Here is a 26,049-nt window from a genome sequence, read left to right as displayed (position 1 = left end):
TGATTTTGAAACTTGTATCCAGCCAACCAAATAAGCTTTGAAGTGGGAGTGCAAAAACAATTTTTACACATGTAAGGCATCAACTTTACTATTCAAAGACCTTCTCTAACATAATTGGTAGATGAATGCCATCATAATTTGAAAACATCCAAGAGCTTTAAGAAACTCTTTTGTTATCCAAGAGCTTTAAGAAATAAACAAAAGTACTGACTTTTACAAAAATAAGCAATCTGAAACTAAAATACTTACATGATTTCGACATAGGAAGTCGAAGAGGGAAGAGAAGGGAGAAGGAAATGAAAGCAAGCAGCAGTTCTGTCTTGTTGGAAAAGGGAAGAAAAGATAGATTCTGATTAATTCTACACAAGAATGGAGAAGTGATAGTTTAAATTTGTCAAAATTCAGAGGTAACTCCAGAGGAGGGGAAAAAAAAAAAAAAACCATGATTTTTACATTAGGAAAAAAAAAGCTATCAGTTAAAAAAAACTGATTGACAAGAAAAGGGGAAAAGTACAGTAAATAGAAAACAGCCAGGTGTGGTGGCTCATGCCTGTAATTCCAACACTTTGAGAGGCCAAGGTGGGTGGATCACTTGAGGCCAGGATTTGGGAGACTAGTCTGGACAACATAGCAAGACCACATCTCTAAAAAAAAATTTAGGCATGATGACATGCACCTGTAGTCCCAGCTACTCCAGGGGCTGAGGCAGGAGGATCACTTGAGCCCAGGAGTTTGAGGCTACAGTGAGCTGTGATAGAGCCACTGTACTCCAGCCTGGCAGCAGAGCAAGATCCTGTCTCTTAAATAAATAAATAAATAAAGTAAGTAAGTAAATAATAAAGCCTGTAATCCCAGCACTTTGGGAGGCCAAGGCAGGTGGATCACTTGAGGTCAGGAGTTCGAGACCAGCATGGCCAACATCGTGAAACTCCATCTCTACTAAAAATACAAAAATTAGCTGAGTGTGGTGGTGCACACCTGTAACCCAAGCTACTCAGTAGGTTGAGGCAGGAGAATCACTTGAACCCAGGAGGCAGAGGTTGCAGTGAGCCAAGATCATGCCATTGCATTCCAGTCTAAGCGACAGAGTAAGACTTCATCTCAAAAAAAGTAAAAAATAATTTAAAAAATAAATAACGATGGGAATGAATGCACTTATCAGTGCATTCATCACAAATACGTAAAATTTCTCTTCTAGACTGAAGAGGAAATTCTGTGAGCTTAACCAGGAATTAGGAGAAAAAGGGAGAAATTCAAGTATATGTTGATGTAAAAAGACATTTCAAACAAGATTATACAAGTAAACTGAAAGAAAAACCGTAAATCATCCACAATGGAGTCACATCATGAGGAGGAGTTGAATGCTTTGAAAGATGAAAATGGCATTTAGTCAAAAGTATTACACATTATAAAAATTTTAAGCACTCCTAAGCACCTCACTAGAGATGAATACTAGATAGAGCAGTTGATTTACATTTAAGAGACATAGTAAGTAAAGGTCATACCTTGTTTCAAGACCAACATTTCATTTGGCAAAGAGCTATGCTCACATTATAAGTGATGCCCCTCCAGACAGTCACTGCCCCTTCCTTTCCCTACAGGGAAAAAGAGATTCACCATTCTCATCCCCATACTCACTCATAATCATATAGTTACTGACGCAAACACTGGGTAGAATCACTGGCACCATTCACTTAACTCACTTGCTTAATTTATACAATTGAATTTAAATGACTAAAATAAATGCCTGGAGAATGCTACTCCACTATATCAAGCAAATGTTAACAGCAAGCAGATACAATACTAGCGGATCAAACAACACAAACAAAAACGCATTAAGAGAGGACAAAAAAGAACTGTCTCATGTGCATAAAAAGTACAACTGATGAATGTAATAGCCATGCTCCTTATGCACATAACACATACTTAAAACACTAACAGAGAAAGTGACACATCTACAAGTTAGTATGAGAATGACACAGATCTCAGAAATTTGTAGATTGCACACACACCCACAAAACCATGGTAGAAAGAGAATTTTAATATCATGGCTAATAAGGTGGATCTAGTAAACACAAACAGAACTCTGGAGAAAAAAAAACCGGCCGGATGCAATGGCTCACATCTGTAATCTCAGCACTTTGGGAGGCCGAGGCGGGTGGATCACCTGAGGTTAGGAGTTCAAGACCAGCCTGACTAACATGGCGAAGCCCAGTCTTCAATAAATACACAAAATTAGCTGGGCGTGGTGGCATGTGCCTGTAGTCCCAGCTACTTGGGAGTCTGAGGCAGGAGAATCAATTGAACCCAGGAGGTGGAGGTTGCAGTGAGCCAACACTGCATCACTGCACTCCAGTCTGGGTGACAGAGTGAGACCCTGTCTCAAAAAAAAAAAAAAAAAAAAAACCTGCTGGGCACGGTGACCCACGTCTGTAATCCCAGCACTTTGGGAGGCCGAGGCGGGTGGATCATGAGGTCAGGAGTTCAAGACCAGCCTAGCCAAAATGGTGAAACCCCATCTCTACTAAAAATATAAAAATCAGCCAAGTGCGGTGGTGGGCAACTATAATCCCAGCTACTAGGGAGGCTGAGGCAAAAGAGTCACTTGAACCCAGGAAGGAGAGGTTGCAGTGAGCCAAGATTGCACCACTGCACTCCAGCCTGGGCAACAGAGCAAGACTCCAACTCAAAAAAAAAAAAAAAAAAAGTCAGGCGGGATGGCTCATGCCTGTAATCCCAGAACTTTGGGAGGCCAACGTAGGTGGATCCTTTGAAGTCAGGAGTTCGAGACGAGCCTAGACAACATGATGAAACCCCATCTCTACTAAGAAAAAAAATTCAGAAACTATTAGCCAGATGTGGTGGCGCATGCCTACAGTCCCAAGCCACTCAGGAGGCTGAGCTAGGAGAATCGCTTGAACAGGGGAGGCAGAGGTTGAACTGAGTGAAGATCATGCCACTGCACTCCAGCCTGGGCAACACCAACACTTTCCCAAAACAAACAAACAAAAAAAACAGGCAAACATTCCTTTAAAAACCCATGAAGCATTCACAAAAATTAACTGCACTAGCTTAAAGAACTTCAAATTCCAAAAAACAAGTCACATTCACTTACTGCAAAACTTCAAAATTAGAAATTAATCCAACAGACAAAGAGATAAATATATCTACTTGGAAATCTTTAAACTATTAACTCTGGAATTAAAAAGGAAATCAAAACAGAATTTATTTTTAAATGAATGACAATGAGAATACAATATATAGAAACCAATAGAATATACCCAAAGTAGTACTTAAATGGAAACATCTAGCCTTACATATTTATTAAATATACTCAACAGAGCCTAAGGGTGAGGTAGCTCACGTCTGTAATCCCAGCATTTTGGGAGGCTGCGGCGAGTGGATGACCTGAGGTCAGGAGTTCGAGACCAGTCTGGCCAACATGGTAAAAACCTATCTCTACTAAAAATACAAAAATTAGTCAGGTGTGGTGGTGGGCCGCTGTAATCCCAGATACTTGGGAGGCTGGGGCAGGAGAATTGCTTGAACCCGGGAGGCGGAGGTTGCAGTTAGCCAAGATCGTGCCACTGCACTCCAGCCTGGGCAACAGAAAGAGACTCATCTCAAAATAAATAAACAAATAATAAAATAAAAAATGGAATCTAGTTGTACAGCAAGATTAATAGGCCATGGCCAAAAGAGATTCTTCTCAGTAGAGCAACGATGGCTTTTACATTAGAAATTCCAAGTAGTAAGATGAAGGAAAAAAAAAACCATGGTTATCTCAACAGATTCCAAAAAATAAAATCCAATATAACCAATTAAAACCAAGAGGAATTTTTTTTTTTTTTTTGAGACGGAGTCTTGCTCTGTCACCCAGGCTGGAGTGCAGTGGCACGGTCTCAGTTCACTGCAAGCTCCGCCTCTCGGGTTCACGCCATTCTCCTGCCTCAGCCTCCCAAGTAGCTGGGACTACAGTCTCGCTCTGCTGCCCAGGTGGAGTGCAGTGGCAGACCTCAGCTCACTGCAACATCCGCCTCCCAGTTGTTGAAGCGATTCTCCTGCCTCAGCCTCCCGAGAAGATGGGATTACAGGCTCGTGCCACCACACTCAGCTAGTTTTTATGGTTTTAGTAGAGACAGAGGTTTCGCCATGTTGGCCAATCTGGTCTTGAATTCATAACCTCAACTAATCCGCCCACCTCGGCCTCCCAAAATGCTGGGATTATAGGAATGAGCCACCGTACCCAGGTTTTGTTTTTGTTTTGTTGTTTTATTTTTTTGAGAGACACAGTTTCACTCTGTCATCCAGGCTAAAGTACAGTGAGTGGTACAATCACCAGGCTCAGGCTCACTGCAGCCTCAACCTCCCTGGCTGAAGAGATCCTTCCACCTCAGCCTCCCAAGTAGCTGAACTACAGGTGCATGCCACCACAACCAGTTAATTTTTGTAGAGACGAGGTTTCACCATGTTGCCCAGGCTGGTCTCAAACTCCTGAGCTCAAGCGATCCACCTGCCTCAGTCTCCCAAAGTGCTGAGATTACAGACAGGAGCTAATGCACCCAGCCTAGAACTTTTATTATATCATCCCATTCCTCATATCTCACTAATAAGAGAAGGCCCCCGCCTTCTAGTTAGTGAGTTCTGGCCATTAATTTTCAGATATTTCAGTCTATTCACAGCCCTTAACATATTTCCTGATATTAAGACCTCCAAGGTACTCAATCTAGACAATCTATACTTGACTTAGGCTATATTTCCCAACTTATGCAAAGCACAAGGTCCCATTATAGGTCTCAACGACTGAAATGCTTTAAGAGTGTGGAAAAACAAACTTTTTCCTCTGCTGTCACATCACAACAACGATCAACACAGAAGACTTCTGTGAGCCCACACACAAAGCAAGCAACTAATTTTGCAACAGACACCAGCTGGGTGCCCTCCAATGCAATTCCAACACTATCTACCTTGAGATAGCATCATATCCCACAGGTTGAGGGCTAAGTCCCTCTAAACTGCTCCTCCACCACACCTCTGCCAGACACCAGTCACCAGTCTGGGCCTCCAGAACTTCTGATCAACTGGCTTCAAGTTGGAGTTCCCGTGACCCCTCTATGGTTTGGATTAATTTGCTAGACCAGCTCACAGAACCCAAGAAACACATTTACTGGTTTATTATAAAGATATTTCAAAAGATTCAGAGGAAGAGACGCATAGTACACGGCATGGGGGAGGCATACCGAACTTCCGTGCTCTCAGGCACTGCACCCTCCAGAAACCTCTTGTATGGCTATTCAGAAGCTCTCCAAACCCTGTTCTCTTGGGTTTTTAACGAAGGCTTCATTAGTAGGTATAACTGATTAAATCACTGGCCACTGGTGATCAACTTAGAGGCTAGGGAGGAGTCAAAGTCCCAACCCTCTAATTCTGTCTTGTTCTTTCCACAACCAAGTCCCAGAGGCTTCCAGCCATCAGTTAACTCCTTAGCACACAAAAGGACATCACTGTGGAGTTTCTAAGGATTTTAGGAGTTGTATGCCAGGAAATGGGCAGAAGACCAATACATATATATACTTCACAACATCACACTTTCCAATGGGAAATACACAGTTCAGCAGGCTGGGCACTGTGGCTCATGCCTGTAATCCCAGCACTTTGGGAGGTCAAGGCGGGCAGATCACGAGGTCAGCAGATCGAGACCATCCTGGCTAACATGGTGAAACCCTGACTCTACTAAAAATACAAAAAAAATTAGCCTAACATGGGTAGTGGCGGGCGAATGTAGTCCCAGCTACTCCGGAGGCTGAGGCAGGAGAATGGGGTGAACCCAGGAGGCGGCGCTTGCAGTTGGCCGAGATTGCGCCACTGCACTCCAGCCTGAGTGACAGAGCGAGACTCCATCTCAAAAAAAAAAAAAAGCGGGGGGCCAGGAGCAGTGGCTCATGCCTGTAATCCTACCACTTTGGGGAGGCTGAGGCAGGCGGATCACGAGGTCAGGAATCGAGACCATCCTGGCTAACATGGTGAAACCCCGTCTCTACTAAAAATACAAAAATACAAAAAAAAAAAAAAAAATTGGCCAGGCATGGTGGCAGGCACCTGTAGTCCCAGCTACTCGGGAGGCTGAGGAAGGAGAATGAGCGTGAACCCAGGAAGTGGAGCTTGCAGTGAGCCCAGATCACACCACTGCACTCCAGCCTGGGCGACAGAGCAAGACTCCATCTCAGAAAAAAAGAAAAAAAAGGAAATACATAGTTCACAAAAGAGTGCTCAATTTTCCAATATTATGAACTACACTTTTACCAGACCACACACGGTTAATAACACCACAAATCCATGTCTAGGCTGTTACAGGAAGCAATATCTTGGCCTAACATTAAAAGATGTACTTTAATAATCATTCTTATTCCCAAAATAGTTTTGAACTCAGGGACTAGATACTTACAAAAGACCACATATTGTAAAATCAGCAGATTCAACAACAAATTCTACATTCAGGAAATATAAACACACAAAATGTAACAGACTACTAAAAAACTGAGACGGGTTTCACTTTTAGAAAGCAAACTTTAAGCCACAATTCAGAAGTTTTCATATCCCAGTCAGTCTGACCTGAACAGTGCCTGAAGATAAAGATACCCCAAATTATGAACCTGAGAAAAGCTCAGAAGGCTACAAACTTAAGTTCAAAAAACATCATTGCTCTTTTAAATAATCAAAATAGCCATTCTTTTCACTGCCTGACGCTCTACAATAGCCTAGTCTATCTTCCTCCTCCCCTTTTTTGAAATGTTTTAAGCAAAAAAAAAAAAAAAAAAGGCAGACAGGGTCTCCCTCTGGCACAGTGGCATGATCATAGCTCAGTGCAACCTCAATCTTCTGGGCTCAAGCAATCCTCCTGTCTCAGCCTCCCAAGTAGCTGGGACTACAACCATGTGCCACCACACTTGGCTAATTTGTTTTTTATTATTTATTTATTTATTTGAGATGGAATCTCACCATCTCCCAGGCTGGAGTACGGTGGCATGATCTCGGCTCACTGCAACTTCCACCTCCTGGGTTCAAGTGTTTCTCCTGCCTCAGCCTCCCAAGTAGCTGGGATTACAGGTATGCACTACCACACCCGGCTAATTTTTGTATTTTTAGTAGAGATAGGGTTTCACCATGTTGGCCAGACTGGTCTCAAACTCCTGACTTCAAGTGATCCGCCACCTCTATCTACCTCCCAAAGTGCTGGGATTACAGGTGTGAGCCACCATGCATGGCCTTTTTATTTCTGGACAGACAAGGTCTGGCTATGTTGCCCAAGCTGGTCTTGAATTCGTGTCTCAAGTGATCTTCTCACCTCAGCCTCCTACAGTGCTAGGATTACAGGAATGAGCCAACACACACAGCCAGCAAAATATTTTTAACAACCTACATCTCTTCTTGCTATGGTCTCCCCAGACAGCAGGCAGGGACACCAACACTGAACAACCGTATTTATCCAACTGCATGATTCTTACACATGGCCCCTAAAGCAATATACTGTACCATTTTACACAGCTGCATAATTGGACTATTTTTAGTCCTTGCTTATTGCTTAGTATTTATTATATATCTAAGAAGACAAACCATATTTACTTCAGTTCCATTTAAAGTTGACAAACTGGCCAGGCATGGTGACACACACCTGTAGTCCCAGCTACTCAGGAGGCTGAGGCAGGAGAATCACTTGAACCCGGGAGACAGAGGTTGCAGTGAGCTGAAACCCTGCCACTGCCCTCCAGCCTGGGCAAGAGTGAGACTCTGTCTCAGTAAATAAATAAATAAATAAATAAATAGTCGATAAATCAATATGTTAAAAAACATCTTCAGGCTGGGCACAGTGGCTCACGCCTGTAATCCCAGCACTTGAGGAGGCTGAGGTGGGCGGATCACAGGAGGTCCGGAGCTCGAAACCAGCCTGACCAACATGGAGAAACCTTGTCTCTACTAAAAATACAAAATTAGCCAGGCGTGGTAGCGCATGCCTGTAATCCCAGCTACTCAGGAGGCTGAGGTAGGAGAATCACTTGAACCTGGGAGGTGGAGGTTGTGGTGAGCTGAGATCACGCCACTGCACTCCAGCACTCCAGCCTGGGCAACAAGAGCGAAACTCCATCTCACAAAAAAAAGAAAAAAAAAAAAAAAAAAACCTTTTCAGCCGGGCACAGTGGCTCACACCTGTAACCCCAGCTCTTTGGGAGGCCGAGGCAGATGAATCACCTGAGGTCAGGAGTTCAAGACCAGCCTGACCAACATGGTGAAACCCCATCTCTACTAAATACAAAAAATTAGGCATGGTGGCACATGCCTGTAATTCCAGCTACTTGGGAAGCTGAGGCAGGAGAATTGCTTAAACCTGGGAGGCGGAGGTTGCAGTGAGCCAAGATTGCGCTATTACACTCCAGCCTGGGCAACAAGAGCAAAACTCTGTCTTAAAAAAAAAAAAAAAAGGCCGGGCGCGGTGGCTCAAGCCTGTAATCCCAGCACTTTGGGAGGCCGAGATGGGCGGATCACAAGGTTAGGAGATCGAGACCATCCTGGCTAACACAGTGAAACCCCGTCTCTACTAAAAAATACAAAAAAAAAACTACCTGGGCGAGGTGGCGGGCGCCTGTAGTCCCAGCTACTCCGGAGGCTGAGGCAGGAGAATGGCGTAAACCCGGGAGGTGGAGCTTGCAGTGAGCTGAGATCTGGCCACTGCACTCCAGCCTAGGCGACAGAGCGAGACTCCGTCTCAAAAAAAAAAAAAAAAAAAAAAAAAAAATTGCCTCTCCAAATGGGCCACAAAGCTATAGCAATCTAACATTTTTCCTGAGCTCCCAGGGGTCAATTCGTCCTAATTCCCTGAAGCTGAAATGCTGAGCCTAATAAAGGCAGTCTAACAGGGCCCCGGCACCATTTCCAGACTGTCGATGCTCCTCCAAAAGCCAAGAAAAAGTAATCCATTTTCTAGGCTAGTATTGTCAAGCTACAAACGAAAGCTGTATTATGAAGGTTAAGTATAATCCATGATTTGTAGCAGTCCAAAATCAGCAAGCCCCAAAGGTCTCCCTGGCGTGCTACAACATGCCTTGCGAGTCATCTTCAAGGAACCAGTTCGTCCTCCACACTACTGTGGAGCACTCTGATCACAGGGCTTTCACACCTTCTGCACATACGCTGAACACCTGGAGCCTTTGATAAAAATGTATGTTCTCTTGTTACGTGTCTACATTTGCCAAAATTGTACATTTTACTCTATTTAATTATGCCTCAATAAAATTTAAAATATAATTTTAGACCCCTTTGCAGACCTATAGCATGCAATGGTAGGTTGGGGGAAGTTTTAAAAGCTTGAGAACCACAGCTCTGGATTACATCACGTGTACCTTCCCCCACCTCAAAATGTGGACCAAGAACACTGGATCTGAAGTCAAGAGACCAGGAATCAAAACCCAACTCCATCACTAATTCACTATATGGCCTTGGACAAAAGGACAATTTCACTGAGCCTGTTTTCTCATCTGGAAATTGGGGATAAAAAACACCTACCTCACAGGATAACTATGAGACTTAACTAAGATGTTTATAAAATACTCAGCATAGTGTCTAAGACAAGTAAGTGCTCAGAAAATGGTAGCTACATTACCATCAACAGCGTCTTGGTTTCCATCATTTTAAAATCAATCTTTATTTGGTATTTCTCTCAGCCCTGTGAGACATACCCCCCTCCCCACCTGATGCAAAACTTTTGAAGAACTGAAATATACACATGCCTAGCTTCATCGCTAGGGATTCTGATGCAGTAAGTCTGGGACGAGGGCAAGTTTGGGAACTACACTGCTCTAGGAAATGCGTGACAGAACAAACTATAACCAGGACCACAAGAATGCCTAAGATAACCTGAATAGCTCCTTCGAGTTTCAAATGGCAACTAGTATCTATCTGCACCTTTAGACAAGTAGTGCAGTATCAGAGTAAGGCTTTCTTTTTTTTTTGAGACAGAGTCTTGCTCTGTCGCCCAGGCTGGAGTGCAGTGGCGCGATCTTGGCTCACTGCAACCTCTGCCTCCCAGGCTCAAGCAATTCTCTGCCTCAACCTCCCAGCTAATTTTTGTATTTTTAGTAGAGACAGGGTTTCACCGTGCTGGCCAGTCTGGTTTCTGGTCTCGAACTCCTGACCTCAGGTGATCCACCCGCCTTGGCCTCCCAAAGTGCTGGTATTACAGGCGTAAGCCACTGCGCCCAGCCTGCTTCTCCATCTAACAGGGGCACCCCTAGATAGTACAGAAGAAACAAATGGAAGGAAGAACAATCAGTATCCTGTTTATTCCTTTAGCAGGTCTCATACCGGAAAGATGGGTTTTCATGATTTATCAGTCAGAGAAGGCAATGAAGGGAATGACAAACATCAAACACCAGAACAAAATAGAAATCCTATAGCATGAATATGTGTCTACTCAGTTCCCTAAAAGAAGTTTCAAAACTACCTTAATTCTCCACACCAGTTTTTCTGAGTGTGGTCTTTAAGTCACCTGTATCTGAATATGAGGAGCTTAACCGGGCCCACTGAATCTGCACTTTTACCAGGTCATTCTCATGCTCAATATTTGGAAGTACTTCCACAGTAGCTAAAAATTTTCACCTCAAGTCAGTCAGTCTTGAAAAGAAAAGATCAAACTTATGCTTGGTCTTAGAGCAATGAAGAAACAACTAATAGAACGCAGATAATTCAGAAAAACACAGTGGTCCACAGCAAAAGCTATGAAGCCAGCAATTCTGAGTTTACACTTCTATTTCACAATGCACTAGCCCTTTGACACTGGGCAATCGTGCCCCAGTTTTCTCATCTGTAAAATGGAATACTACCACCTACCTCAGAGCCACGAGGCTAATGAGTTACCAAAGCTCTTAGAAGACTGCCAGGCCGGGCACAACGGCTCACGTCTGTAATCCCAGCACTTTGGGAGGCCGAAGTGGGAAGGTCGCTTGGGACCAGGAGGAATTCAAGACCAGCCTGGGCAACACACGAGATCCCATCTCTATTTAAAAAAAAAAAAATTAAAAATTAGCCTGGCATAGTGGCACGTGCCTTTAGTCACAGCAATGCAGGAGGCTGAAGCAGGAGGATCGCTTCAGCCCAGGAGGTTAAGGCCACAATGAGCCATGATCATGTCACTGCACTCCAGCCTGGGCAACAGAACAAGACACTGTCTCAAACTAAAAAACAAAAAACAAACCAAAAAAACCCTTGTGGCTAATGGCTGTATTCTTATTTGCTGAATATTTGGAATTTACATCTATTTCCAATAACGTAATACAAAACCATGAAGGATCCCATATTTTGCATTGCTTCAAACTCAGGTGCTTCTCAAATAAAACTAGGTGACTGACTCTGAAAATGGCACAGGTTAAGAATCTGTTTTCCAAATCTGTTGCAAGAAGATGGAAAAAGACAAAAGAACTGAAAACTCCCAAACTTTTCACAGCATCATAGAACTACATTTAATCATCCAAATCAGAGAAGATTCAAAAAAGCAGCTGGGTGACTGGGCTAAGGTACAAGGCTATCCAATAAAGATCTCACACACATCTTGCCATTCTCCCTCCCTCTCACAATCCGCATTTAAACAAGTCAATTTCCTGAAATAGGAATCTGGCAACACCCACCAAAAAGTCCAACCATATGTAAAAAGGCATCATACTGTAAAGCTCCTATTACAGTATCAGGACAATTGATACTTTTAACAGCAGCAATGGCTGCCAGGCAGCGGTCCTGAATTGAAGACTTGTAAAGGGGAGAAAATACACAACACAGAAAAAGAAACCTGATAATAAAATGGGGAAACCGATTCTTTGGGAAGAGCGTATGCAACTTCCAAGGCAAAATTCAGAGAGATGGAGTTTCTCCTCAAAACAAAGAACCTTACTGCCCAGAATGCCATAGTTCTGAATCGTGAGTACCTGCAAACAGACGGAAGGAAAACGGAGGGGATATGTGGGTGAGAGATGACCTGGATTCTCATGGGAAGAAGGGCAGCCACCTTAGAGGTGCACGGAATACAGTTTTAGGCCTGTTGCAACTCAAGAGGCAGCGACCCATTTTCCAGTAAGCCCGAAATTGACGAATAAAAGGGACTTAAATATTAGACAGCAGCTCTTTGGAAGCCCACGGAAAACAAGCATTGGGGATTCAAAGGATTTGGGGGGAGAGGAGGTGGAAATGAGTCAAAAGAAGCCTTCACGAGGATAAAATCATGTGACCCTCCGGAAAAGAATGCCCAAGGAGCTAAGAAAAGGGAAGACGGGACCTGGGGAAAAGCCCTCCACTTCAACAAGCGGGAAGTGCATACCAATGGGTGCGGGGGGGCCCCCGCAGGTATCGCTTTCGGAGCACACGAGGCCTCCAGACGGATGTCAGCCAAGCACCAACGACGGACCACCGTGCGGGAGCAGTGTTCGCGCGCGGGAAAAACAGCGGCGGGGCCGGAAGGGGACAGGGTGGGCCGGAAGGGGGGCAGGGCGGACCGGGAGGGCGCCCCACGGGACACTTACGCGGCCGCTTTTTCCTCAGGCTTTCGACGCGCTGGCGGGAGACCGAGGTGGGGCCGCTGTAGGAGCCCAGTCGGTCCCGCCTCGCGCCCTCCACTGAGGCCCCCACCGCGGGTACCGACGCGCTGCTCGCCCGGCGCCGCAGTGGCTCCTGCCGCCGCCCTTCGGGGCCTCCGGCCGCCTGCTCCCCACCCGACGAGACGGAGGTGGCGGAGGCCCTGCCGTGGCGCTCCATAGGCGCGCCGAGCCGGCCCGCTCCCATCCGCAGCAGCCACCGCTGCCGCCCGAGCAAGCCCCCCAGCGTCGAACTCCTCCCCTCCTCCGCGGCAGTCCAGCCGGAGCAGAGGCGCGCCCTCGGCCGGCCGCCTCTTCCGTTGCGCCAACGCGCAGGAAGCCAATCCGACGAGGCTGGGGGCGGCCCGAAGGCCTCGCGTCCAATAGACTCCCTAACTCGAGGAGGATTGACCATGCCCCCGCCCAATGAGAGGCTCCCGTGACAGGGGCGGGGAGAGGGTGGTGGAGGAGGGGATCCTGGTTCCGCGGAGGAGGAGAAGGCGGTGTAGTCCAGAAGAGAGTGATGGCGGCGCCGCCCAATGGACGCGTGGGTGGAAGGGCCCGTGCCTCCTCATCCACCCCAGCCGTCTGCCCCCACGGTGCATGCCTCTGCCCGCCCCGGGCCGCGGAACTCTCCTGAGGCGACCCCAAGTCCCACCCCGCTGCTCCGTGCAGTCCTAGTAGCTCGAGCCCTCCTCCAGCCCAGCAATGCTCCCGCAGCGTCTGGCCGCTGGTCGTCGGCAGATGAAAGGGCTTGACGCGGCTGACCTTAGCCTTTGTCCCTCGGCCTGGTTCCGCAGCTGCCGTCGAGGTCGCCAGCCCCTCCCCCAGCATGTTTGGGCTAAGCCGCCTCCTTTCCGCCTGCGTTGGAGAGAGAGGTACCAGAAGGAATGAAAGGACTGGGGCTTGTCTCCATGGCAACTGAAAGAAAGAGGTGGGTTATAAATCCTTCGCCACCCTCCTGTGGGGAAGGAGGGGAAGTGGGAGCCGGGAAGTAGAGTTGGCCTTTTGCAGGAGAGTCTGGAGCCCCTTTCTGGGTGATGCATTGGGCGACATAGGATTTGGCTGCCGCTTTGGAGCATGGAATTTTTTTTTTTTTAATCATCTTCCTTTCGGAGAGAAAAATTGGTCACCTCCAGGCCTGAGACCCTGACCCTTCCAAGCATGCCCACTACCAAAGGCTGCCCAAGTCCGGAAGCATCCCATCCTGTTCTGTACTCCCAGGTCACTTCCTCATTCCGTCAAGTTTAACTGGACTGTGGGCTAATGAAAAGTGCCTCCCTATTAGCGGGGCGTGGTGGCCCATGCCTATAATCCCAGCTACTTGGGAAGCTGAGGCAGGAAAATCGCTTGAACTCGGGAGGCGGAGGTTTGAGTGACCTGAGATTTCGCAGCAAGAACGAAACTCCGTCTCAAAAAAAAAAAAAAAAAAAGAGTGCCTCCCTGGGGAGACTGTAATGCCCCTTGGGCAGTGATCCTTATTCCCCTCTCCTATAATAATTGGTTGTAGCAGGATGAACAAAATGGTTGAGCTTCACTTGTGCTTGTTGAATAGAATTCTCATGCCCACTCCACGTTAGCTCCCCTCGCTGTAGGACTAGCTCTGGAAATTTTAGCTCCTGCAGGAAGCCAACACAGGTAGATCCACAAGAACCAAAAACAGCTGTAGCTACTCTTCTAAATCTCAGTGGCTAACATTGCCTCTCTTTCTGCCTCCTCCCCCCACCCCTCAAAAAATGTGGTCCTCCTTGACCTGAGGGAGCTTCCATCCAAGTCTGTGAGCTCTGATCATCCTGAAGAATCAAAGTATCATCATCCCTTGGCTGGCAAGATGAACTCCAACATCAAAACACTTGAAACAGTAGTATTTTTACACAATTTGCCCACTGCCTCAGCATCTCACTTAGTCCTTGCAGTAACATTTGGATGATGAGGCAACTTATCCAGAAACACAAAGCCTAGAGAATGACAGAGCCTGGATTCCTGAGAAATTCAGCTACTGCCCGCCTTATGATAACTAAAAGGCGGCGGCCAGGTGTGGTGGCTCATGCCTGTAATCCCAACACTTTGGGAGGCCAAGGCGTGTGGATCACAAGGTCAGGAGTTTGAGACCAGCCTGGCCAACACAGTGAAACCCCGTCTCTACCAAAAAAAAAAAAAAAAAACACACACACAAAAATTAGTTGGGCGTGGTGGTGGGCACCTGTAATCCCAGCTACTTAGGAGGCTGAGGCAGGAGAATCACTTGAATCCGGGAGGTGGAGGTTGCAGTGAGCCGAGATTGTGCCACTGCACTCCATCCTGGGAGACAGAGTGGGACTCCGTCTCTAAAATAAATAAATAAGAAGGCACATCATGAGTTTGAGACCACTTCTACAAAAAAATTAAAAAATTAGGCCAGGTGCAGTGACTTACGCCTGTAATCCAATCACTTTGGGAGGCTGAGGCGGGCGGATCACTGCAGGTCAGGAGTTTGAGACCAGCCCGGCCCAACATGGTGAAACCCTATCTCTACTAAAAATACAAAACTTAGCTGGGCCTGGTGGTGCATGCCTGTAATCCCACTTACTCCAGAGGCTGAGGCAGGAGAATTGCTTGAACCTGGGAGGCAGAGGTTGCAGTGAGCCAAGACTGCACTACTACACTCCAGCCTGGGCAACAGAGTGAGACGCTGCCTCAAAAAAAAAAAAAAAAAAAAAAAGGAAAAGAAAATGAAGATGACCAGATGGGCTTCTAGAAGGCTAATGATATTCTGTTTCTTTGATCTGGGTAGGGATTACATGGGTGTTGTAATATGTTATCAAGACATTTTGTGTACTTTTCTGGGTATTATACTTAAGAAAACATTTATTTTTTAAAAAATTGAAAAATTGCCTTGGAGCAGAGTAAGGTAAACCTATGATTAAACTTAGATTTTTTTTTTTCCCCCCAAAAAGTAAAATGAGGCTGGGCGCAGTGGCTCACTCCTGTAATCCCAGCACTTTGGGAGGCCAAGGCGGGCAGATCACGAGGTCAGCAGATCGAGACCATCCTGGCTAACATGGTGGTCTCTACCCCATCTCTACTAAAAATACAAAAAATTAGCCATGCATGGTGGCGGGCGCCTGTAGTCCCAGGTACTTGGGAGGCTGAGGCAGGAGAATGGCGTGAACCCAGAGGTGGAGCTTGCAGTGAGCCGAGATCGCGCCACTGCACTCCACCCTGGGAGACGGAGCAAGACTCCGTCTCAAAAAAAAAAGTAAAATGAACGTAACAAGAAGCATCCTTTCTCTGTGGTTATTATAGTGAGAACTTACTAAGTTCTTTATCACTCTCTGGTTGTTTACCCCTAGAGAGAAGCCAACTTTCTGGTTGTGTATGCCAGAATAAGTACAAGAGATATGGTAAGCATAGAGCTTCAGAGAAACAGCCAGATTCTAAAGGAATGACTTGAAAATCAAGAGCCATTTCAATGACAAAACATCATACAAAATACTCATCTACCACATTAGAGGCCTATTGCTAGGTATTTCAGCTTAAACAGTAATAAGTATGTATGTATTATCCCAGTTTCTGTGAGTCAGGAATTCAGGATTGATTAGCTGGGGGGTTCTGGCTCAGAATCTTTCAAGAGGTTGCAGTCCTCTGAAAGTGTAGTGGGCTGAGGTATCCAGTTCCAAGGTGGCTTGCTCATATGGCTGGAAAGTTGGTGCTGGCTGTGGGCAGGAGGCCTCAGCTCACAATGCAGGCCTTCATAGGACTATGTTAGTATCCTTTCAACATGACAGCAGGCTTTCCCTAGAGCTAGTGACGGATGAGAAAACAAGACAGAAATCGCAATGTCTTTTATGGCCTAGGCTGGGAAGTTATACTCCATCATTTATGCAATATCCTGTTATCACACAGGTCAGCCCTATTCAGTGTGGGTTGGTACTACACAAGGACATGAATATCAGGAGGAAGAGAATCTCTGGAGGCCATCTTGGAGCCCATAGTCCGCCCTCTGCCCCCTAATGATTCACATCTTCATCTGTTCCTACTCTCTAGGAGCCAGGTGACCGACTTCTATTGAGCTTTCTTGCAGCTAAAATAGAGCATCATTAGGAGTAAAAATTAAGATGCCATCACAAAGGCCAGGCATGGTGGCTAACGCCTGTAATCCCAACACTTTGGGAGGCCAAGGTGGGCAGATCACCTGAGGTCAGGAGTTCGAGACATGCCTGGACAACATGGTGAAACGCCGTCTCCACTAAAAATACAAAAATTAGCTGGGTGTGTTGGCGGGCACCTGTAATCCCAGCTACTCAGGAGGCTGAGGCAGGAGAATCACTTGAAACCGGAGGCGGAGGATGCAGTGAGCCAAGACGGCACCACTGAACTTCAGCCTGGGTGACAGAGCAAGACCCTGTCTCAAAAAAAAAGAAAAAGATATCACAAGATTGCCAGGCACAGAGGCTTAAAGACCAAGTTTTTTCTCCTGTCATTGTGCTTCATTGGTGCCGAGGACATGAGGGGTGTAGATCAGGCCTCTTTCAAACACAAGGCCTTTTGTCCAGAGTGTAATGTATGAGGACTTGGGAAGACCTTACCTACTTAACTGTCTCTCTCAAAGGACAAAGGTATGAGGGGGTAAAAAAAAAAAAAAAAAAAAGACAAAGCTATGAAGAACATGAAGTTCTTAAGCCCCTAGACACTCTTCCAAGGTCTGGCCTGTATCACAGAGTCCACTGCTGAAAAGGGGCAGAGATGTGTGTTATATGCGCACATACATACGCATAGTATAGCTAGCATATGGCATTCTGGTGGCCTCGATGGAGCTCACAGGCAATATGAAAGCGTTAACTGCTTTCACAAAGTCTCCACTTGTCTCAGAAAATAGAGAAAATTCAAGATGAAATACAATGAGTTTAGGACAACTCAGTTTCCTAAATATGGAAGATCCTATCCCTTCCCAAGTATTGAAAAAGATGAAAATTTTCCCTTAGTTTTCAAGCTCAAGGTCTAACTTATCTTTGACTAAATAGCCCTGGTTTGGACTGTTAACTTGCTGGTAACTACTAATAGTCTAGTGCTTTTATTTATTTATTTATTTTTATTTATTTATTTTTTTTGAGATGGAGTCTCTTGCCCAGGCTGGGGTGCAATGGCACGATCTTGGCTCACTGCAACCTCCGCCTCCCAGGTTCAAGCGATTCTCCTGACTGAGCCTCCCGAGTAGCTGGGATTACAGGCGCTCACCACCATGCCTGGCTAATTTTTGTACTTTTAGTAGAGGTGGGGTTTTGCTATGTTGGTCAGGGTGGTCTCGAACTCCAACTCAGGTGATCCACTCACCTTGGCCTCCCAAAGTGCTGGGACTACAGGGATGAGCCACTGCACCCAGCCTATTTTTTTCTTTTTAAGAGACATGATCTTGGGACCAGGCATGATGGCCCTTGCTTGTAATCCCAGCACTTTGGGAGGCCAAGGCAGGCGGATCACATGAGTTCAGGAGTTAGAGACCAGCCTGGGCAACGTGGCAAAACCCCATCTCTACAAAAATACAAAAATTAGGCATGATGGTACATGCCTGTGGTCCCAGCTCCTCAGAAGACTGAGGTGGGAGGATCGCCTGAACCAGGGAGGAGGAGGTTGCAGTGAACCAAGATGGCACCACTGCACTCCAGCCTAAACCACAGAGCGAGACCCTGTCTTAAAAAAAAAAAAAAAAAAAAAGCCAGGCATGGTGGCTCAAGCCTGTAATCCCAGCACTTTGGGAGGCCGAGGCGGGTGGATCACGAGGTCAGGAGATCGAGACCATCCCTGGCTAACATGGTGAAACCCCGTCTCTACTAAAAAAATACAAAAAACTAGCCGGGCGTGGTGGCGGGCGCCTGTAGTCCCAGCTACTCGGAGGCTGAGGCAGGAGAATGGCGTGAACCCGGGAGGCGGAGCTTGCAGTGAGCCGAGATCGCGCCACTGCACTCCAGCCTGGGAGACACAGCGAGACTCCGTCTCAAAAAAAAAAAAAAAAAAAAAAAAAGGATCTCACTCTCACCCAGGCTGGAGTGCAGTGGCATGATCGTAGCTCCTGGCAGCCTCCAACTCCTGTGCTGAAGCGAACTCATGGCTTCAGTCTCCCAAGTAGCCGAGACTATAGGCATAAGTCAGCTCGTCTGACTCAAGTCTAGTGCTTTAATAGTTGTTACTCAGAAAAGCAAATACATTTGAGAAATACAGGTAAAGTTAAGTGCTACTTAAAGCTTTTAATATACTAACGGGCATAATGAATCTCCAAGAGGAGCCTGGGTATGTAGCCATCTTCTAAATGTAGTTGACCATGGAACCCTTTTTTCACAGAGCGGCTTATTCCTCAGAACATAGAAATTCATCTCAGCAGAAATTATTTGCAACTCTGTTATATTGAAGTCAATGAAGATCTGGTTCTTTCTACTTTGAAAGCTTGATGGCTAGTATTATTTTCACTCCCAAACAAACCTATTTGTAAAAGCATGTCTCTCCCAAAAACAAGTGTCTTCATTTCTCTTAAACAGTTTCACTTCCCCATTTTCCTTAATTCTCCTAACTGTACTGCCATTTTCTATTGCTGAGTAACTTGATTCTTCCCCCTCATTTGCCCCTTTCCTTGAATCCAGCACTGTTCAAGAAAAACATAATGCAAACCACATGTGTAACTTAAAATTTTCCAGCAGCCACATTTTAAAAAGTAAAAAAGAACCATCCTGGCTAACACAATGAAACCCCGTCTCCACTAAAAATACAAAAAAATTAGCTGGGCATGGTGGCGGCGCCTGTAGTGCCAGCTACTCGGGAGGCTGAGGCAGGAGAATGGCGGGAACCCGGGAGGTGGAGCTTGCAGTGAGCCGAGATCGCGCCACTGCACTCCAGCCTGGGCGACAGAGCGAGACTCCGCCTCAAAAAAAATAAATAAATAAATAAAAATAAAAAAAATAAAATGTAAAAAAGAAACAATTTTAATATATTTTATTTAGCCCAATACATCCAAAATATTATCATTTCTACATGTGGCACTAGTCACATTTCAAGTAGTCAATAAATAGCCACAAGTGTCTAGTGGCTATCACAAACAGAAAGCTCTAATTAGTAATTTATTTCAATGGCTTCCTAAATGTTCTGCCTCTAATCTCTACTCTCCAGGCCCACAGCTCCCAGGGTAATCTTATTAAAGTATTCTGTTTATAATCTTGCCTATGTTGAAAAGGTTTTGGTGGCTTCTTTGCCTACAGAATGAAGTTCAAACAACTTGACATCCAAGGAGCTCCACCATTTGGTATCTTCCCACTTTTTCTCATTATTTTGCTTGCATAACTGTTCTAAAAAAACAAATCTCATAATTCTTTAGATAAGCCTTATTCTTACCCAGCTTTGGCTCATCCTTCATCTCTACATCTTTTTTTTTTTTTTTTTTTTTTTTAATCCGGAATTTTGCTCTTGTTGTCCAGGCTAGAGTGCAATGGCACAATCTCAGCTCATCGCAACCTCTGCCTCCTGGGTTCAAGCAATTCTCCTGCCTTAGCCTCCCGAGTAGCTGAGATTACAGGCATGCACCACCACACCCGGCTAATTTTAGTATTTTTAGTAGAGATGGGGTTTCTCCATGTTGGTCAGACTGGGCTCGAACTCCCGACCTCAGGTGATCTGCCTGCCTCAGCCTCCCAAAGTGCATCTCCTACATCTCTACATAAAATTCCTTCCCGCCACATTTTTGCTTATCAAAATCCAATCCAACTTCTATGACATGGCCCAAATGATACCTCCTCCTTAAAGTCTTCATTGATTACCAAAGTTCAATGTAAGCCTGATCTTTTTTTTTTTTGAGACAGTCTCTCTCTCCATCACCTAGGCTGGAGTGCAGTGGCGCGATCTCAGCTCACTGCAACCTCCACTTCCTGGGTTCACGCCCATTCTCCTTCCTCAGCCCCCCGAGTAGCAGAGACTACAGGTGCGTGCCACCACACCCAGCTAATTTTTGTATTTTTTAGTAAAAACAGGGTTTCACCAGTCTGGTCTTTAACTCCTAACTCAGGTGATCCACCCGCCTCAGCCTTCCACAGTGTTGGGATTACAGGCGTGAGCCTCTGCACCCAGCCAAACCTGATCTTTTATGGTTTTCTGTTTTGTTTTGTTGTTTTGTTTTTTGAGACAGGGTCTGGCTCAGTTACCCAAGCTGGAGTGCAGTGACGCAATCATGGCTCACTGCAACCTCCACCTCCCTGGCTCAAGTAGTCCTCCCACCTCAGCCACTCGAGTAGCTGGGCCTACAGGTCTATACCACTATACCTGGCTAATTTTGTATTTTTTGAAGAGGCAGGGTTTTACAACATTGCTCAAGGTGGTCTGAAACTCCTGAACTCAAGTGATCTGCCCCCATCAGCCTAAAGTGCTGGGATTATGGTGTGAGCCACCTTGCCCAGCCTTATGTCACTCTCAATGACATTTATCTCATACTTCCTGGTCTTAAGATTCTTGGTGTACACATTGTATAATACCAACTAGATATGAGAGCTATCAGATTAAGACTTTGCGTCTTTGCGTCCCCCAGTGCTTTTCAGAGTGTGAGTGCATATGTGCACACACACCATGTGCTAAGGAATGATTACACTGACAGTACCAAGTTTAGGATCCCTTAAAATACCTACATCAAAATACCTACATCTTAGACAGAGATTGCATTGAGCTGAGATCATGCCACTGCACTCCAGCCTGGGTGAAAGAGCAAAACTCCATCTTCAAAAAAAAAAAAAGGCCAAGTGTGGTGGCTCACACCTGTAATCCCAGCACATTGGAAGGCCGAGACAGGTGGATCACAAGGTCAGGAGTTCAAGACCAGCCTAGCCAACTTGGTGAAACCCTGTCTCTACTAAAAATACAAAAAAAATTAGCTGGGCATGGTGGCAGGCATGTATAATCCCAGCTACTCGGGAGGCTGAGGCAGAGAATTGCTTGAACCTGGGAGGCAGAGGTTGCAGTGAGCTGAGATCACGCCACTGCACTCCAGCCTGGGTGATAGAGCGAGACTCTGTCTCAAAAAACAAACAAAAAAAAACTATGTCTGTGTAGTGGACATATTTGACATCTACCCAGTGTACAACTATTCCTCCTATAGATCGTAGATTAGGCCACCACCTTGGAATAGAGAGTCACTTCTCAAAGTGTGATGCCACATTCCTCATGGGGGCAAAGAAGCAGGAAAAGTTGGTTTGCGGCCAGGCTTGGTGGCTCACGCCTGTAATCCTAGCGCTTTGGGAAGCCGAGGCAGACGGATCACCTGAGGTCAGGAGTTCGAAACTAGCCTGGCCAACATGGCAAAACCCCGTCTCTACTAAAAATACAAAAATTAGCCAGGTGTGGTGGCTCAAAAAAAAAAAAAAAAAAAAAGTTGGTTTGCACAGAGATCCAAGAGTGAACAGATGAACAGAACAGAAAAAGCGCTTTGCTAGCTCTCCCAGTCCTGCCTGTTTCTATCCTTTCCTAGGCTGAATACTTTCCTGTCTGGGTTCCATATGTTTCCCCCTGCAACATTAAAATAAGTTTATTAAGTTTCCCACCCCATATTTTAATCTAGCTTACATTGTCTTCTGTTACTTGGAAACAAGAGGTTTTTTTTTTTGGTTTTTTTTTTTGAGATTGAGTCTCGCTCTTTCACCCAGGCTGGAGTGCAGTGGCGCAATCTCGGCTCACTACAAGCTCCGTCTCCTGGGTTCACACCATTCTTCTGCCTCAGCCTCCCAAGTAGCTGGACTACAGGTACCCGCCACCATGCCCGGCTAATTTTTTTGTTTGTTTGTTTTGTTTTGTTTTGTTTTAGTAGAGACGGAGTTTCACCATGTTAGCCAGGGTAGTCTCGATCTCCTGACCTTGTGATCCGCCCATCTCGGCCTCCCAAAGTGCTGGGATTACTGGCGTGAGCCACCATGCCCAGCCGGAACCAAGAGTCTTAATTAAATAATCATGATGGAGACCAAGCCTACATTTTTAAAGCCACCTAATCCTGGCCTCTCCATGATCCAATACCCTGAGTTACAGCTTTCCTACCGTAAGGACTCAGAGCTAATTTCTTAAAGCCTGTAGTGGAGGCTGAGGCTAGAGGATTGATTGAGACAAGGGGTTTGAGTCCAGCCTAGGCAACATAGCAAGACCCAGTCTGTTAAGTAAAGTTTTTAGAAAATCAATTTAGTTTCCAAATGCAATCAATATATTAACATATTATATTTGATTGCTTTGCCCTTTTTTTTTTTTTTTTAGGTGGAGTTTCACTCTTGTGTCCCAGGCTGAAGTACAATGGTGCAATCTCGGCTCACCGCAGCTTCTGCCTCCCAGGTTCAAGCGATTCTCCTGCCTCAGCCTCCTGAGTAGCTGGGATTACAGGCATGCACTACCACACCCGACTAATTTTGTATTTTTATTAGAGATGGGGTTTCTCCATGTTGGTCAGGCTGATCTCGAACTCCCAACCTCAGGTGATCCGCCTGCCTCAGCCTTCCAAAGTGCTGAGATTACAGGCATGAGCCACTGTGCCTGGCCCAGGTTTGATTTCTTTAAAAGAATTCTTCACAGATGCTATTTACCTTTTTAAACATTATTTTTCTATTTTTGTTTTGTTTTTGAGATGGGGTCTCACCCTGTCACCCAAGCAAGAGCACAATGGCACAGTCACAGCTTACTGCAGCCTCAAACCCCTGGGCTCAAGCGATTCTCCCATTTCAGCCTCCCAGGTACTTGAGGGTACAGGGTACGGGTGTGCACCACCACACCCAACTAATTTTTTTTTTTTTTTTAAGAGACAGGTGTCTCACTATGTTGCCCGGGCTGATCTCAAACTCCTGGCCTCAAGCGATCCTCCCACCTTGGCCTCCCAAAGTGGCTCCCACTTATAAGTGAAAACATTGCAGGTGTGAGTCACTGTGTCGGCTATTTACTTTTTATTCATCTCATCAAGAGAAGAGAAATTCATAACATTAACTACTTACGTTAGGGGCTACAGCCCCTAATGTAATTTTCTTATCAGGTAGTTTCCTCTATGCTTGGTTAACTGGAATTTTTTTTTTGAGGTGGAGTTTTGCTGTTGTTGCCCAGGCTGGAGTGCAGTGACAGGACCTCGGCTCACCGCAGCTTCCACCTCCTGGGTTCAGGCAATTCTCCTGCCCCACCCTCCCGAGTAGCTGGGATTGCGGCTGTGCACCACGACACCCGGCTACTTTTCTTTTGTATTTTTAGTAGAGACGGGGTTTCAACATGTTGGCCAGTCTAGTCTGTAACTCCTGACCTCAAGTGATCCGCCTGCCTTGGCCTCCAAAAGTGCTGAGATTATAGGCGTGAGCCACTGCACCTGGCCTAACTGGAATATTTCTATAAAGAATCTTCCCTCATCAACTCTTTGTTATCCTGAAGTACCTCAACCTCAGCCTCCAGAGGAGCTGGAACTACTCAAATAGAAAAGGCAGGATCAATTCTTTCCCTTTACTGACCAGTTTTCAGAATGAGTTGGTTTCCTGGGGCATCCTCTAGAGGTCAGCAACGAATTCTGTTCTTTTTAGTATTACCATGAACTCATGGAATTTTTTTTTTTTTTTGGAGACAGGGTCTTGCTCTGTCGCCCATGCTGGAATGCAATGGTGCAATCTTGGCTCACTGCAACCTCCACCTTCTGGATTCAAGCGATTTTCCTGCCTCAGCCTCTTGAGTAGCTGGGACTACAGGCGTGCGCCACCACGCCCAGCTAATTTTTTCTGTTTTAGTAGAGGGGAGGTTTCATCATGTTTCCCAGGGTGGTCTTGAACACCTGAGCTCATACAGTCTGCCCGCCTTGGCCTCCCAAAGTGCTGGGATTACAGGCATGCACCACCATGCCCGGCTTCTTTTTTTTTTGAGACAGAGTCTCACACTCGCAGGGGCTGATGTGCATTGGCAGATCTCGGCTTGCTGCAACCTCCGCCTCTCAGGTTCAAGCGATTCTCCTTCCTCGGCCTCCTGAATAGCTGGGACTACGGGCGCATGCCACCACATCCAGCTAATTTTTGTTGTGTGTTTTTTTTTTTTTTTTTTGAGACGGAGTCTCTATCACCCAGGCTAGAGTGCGGTGACGCAATCTCGGCTCACTGCAAGCTCTGCCTCCCAGGTTCACACCATTCTCCTGCCTCAGCCTCCCGAGTACCTGGGACTACAGGCACCCACCACCACACCTGGCTAATTTTTTTGTATTTTTTTTTTTTTTTTTAGTAGAGACGGGGTTTTACCATGTTAGCCAGGATGGTCTCCATCTCCTGACCTCGTGATCCGCCCGCCTCAGCCTCCTGAAGTACTGGGATTACAGGCGTGACCAACCGCACCTGGCCTGTATTTTTTTTTTTAGTAGAGACGGGGGTTTCACTTTGTTGGCCACGCTGGTCTCGAACTCCTGACCTCGTGATCTGCCCACCTCGGCCTCCCAAAGCACGGATTACAGGTGTGAGCCACCACACCCAGCCAACTCATGGATTTTTAAAACCTATTTGGTGAGTTTCAGTCCACTGGAGTCAAGGTCTTTTTTTTTGAAGTGGTGCAATCTCAGCTCACTGAATCTCTGCCTCCCAGGTTCAAGCGATTCTCCTGCCTCAACCTCCCGAGTAGCTGGGATTACAGGCATGCTCCACCAAGCCCAGCCAATTTTTGTATTTTTAGTAGAGAAGGGATTTCACCATGTTGGCCAGGATGGTCTCGATCTCCTGACCTTGTGATCCACCTGTCTTGGCCTCACAAAGTGCTGGGATTACAGGCATGAGCCACCACACCCAGCTCTCTCTTTTTTTTTTTTTTTTTTTTTTTTTTTGAGATGGAGTCTTGCTCTGTCACCAGGCTGGAATGCAGTGGCGCGATCTCAGCTCACTGCAACTTCTGCCTCCCAGGTTCAACATGGCAAAACCCTATCTCTACAAAAAGTACAAAAAATTAGCCAGGCATGGTGGTATGCTCCTCTAGTCTCAGCTACCTGGAAGGCTAAGGCAGGAGGATCAATTGAGCCCAGGAGGTCGAGGTGGAGGTTGCAGTGAGCAGTGATTGTGTCACTGCCTCTCAAGCTTCACTTGTTCAGAACTCAGTTCTGGAATTCCTTCTGAGCTACTGATCCTCTCGCCTCAGCCTCCCAAGTAGCTAGGACGACAAGCATATACCATGGGGTCTTTTTTATTTATTTATTTATTTATTTATTTATTTTTTTGAGGCGGAGCCTGGCTCTGTATCCCAGGCTGGAGTGCAGTGGGTCAATCTTGGCTCATGGCACGCTCCGCCTCCCGGGTTCTCGCCATTCTCCTGCCTCGGCCTCCCGAGTAGCTGGGACTACAGACACCCGCCACCACGCCCGGCTAGTTTTTTGTATTTTTTTAGTAGAGACGGGGTTTCACCGTGTTAGCCAGGATGGTCTCGATCTCCTGACCTCGTGATCCGCCTGTCTCGGCCTCCC

The 26,049-nt window shown here is 46.1% G+C and overlaps 1 protein-coding gene and 1 long non-coding RNA gene across 2 annotated transcripts in view; one reads left to right on the top strand and one right to left on the bottom strand.

The window, feature by feature from the left end:
* Positions 1–13,216, bottom strand: part of LOC105481577 (pantothenate kinase 2) — a 34,693-nt gene extending 21,477 nt beyond the window's left edge. Inside the window, 2 exon segments of the mRNA XM_011741240.3 lie at positions 12,561–13,053; positions 13,055–13,216. Coding sequence (XP_011739542.1) covers positions 12,561–13,053; positions 13,055–13,216 — 655 coding nt within the window.
* A 145-nt stretch (positions 13,217–13,361) lies between these two features.
* Positions 13,362–23,389, top strand: LOC139358492 (uncharacterized). The gene is made up of 2 exons (XR_011613488.1): positions 13,362–13,545; positions 22,857–23,389. It is a non-coding gene; the product is annotated as an uncharacterized lncRNA (long non-coding RNA).
* The last annotated feature ends 2,660 nt before the right edge of the window (positions 23,390–26,049 follow it).

The sequence above is a fragment of the Macaca nemestrina genome, chromosome 15 (genome assembly GCF_043159975.1).
Source record: "Macaca nemestrina isolate mMacNem1 chromosome 15, mMacNem.hap1, whole genome shotgun sequence".
Classification (NCBI taxonomy): Eukaryota; Metazoa; Chordata; class Mammalia; order Primates; family Cercopithecidae; genus Macaca; species Macaca nemestrina.
The sequence above is the reverse complement of the archived record's forward strand: the minus strand, read 5'-3'. Positions and strand labels throughout refer to the sequence as shown.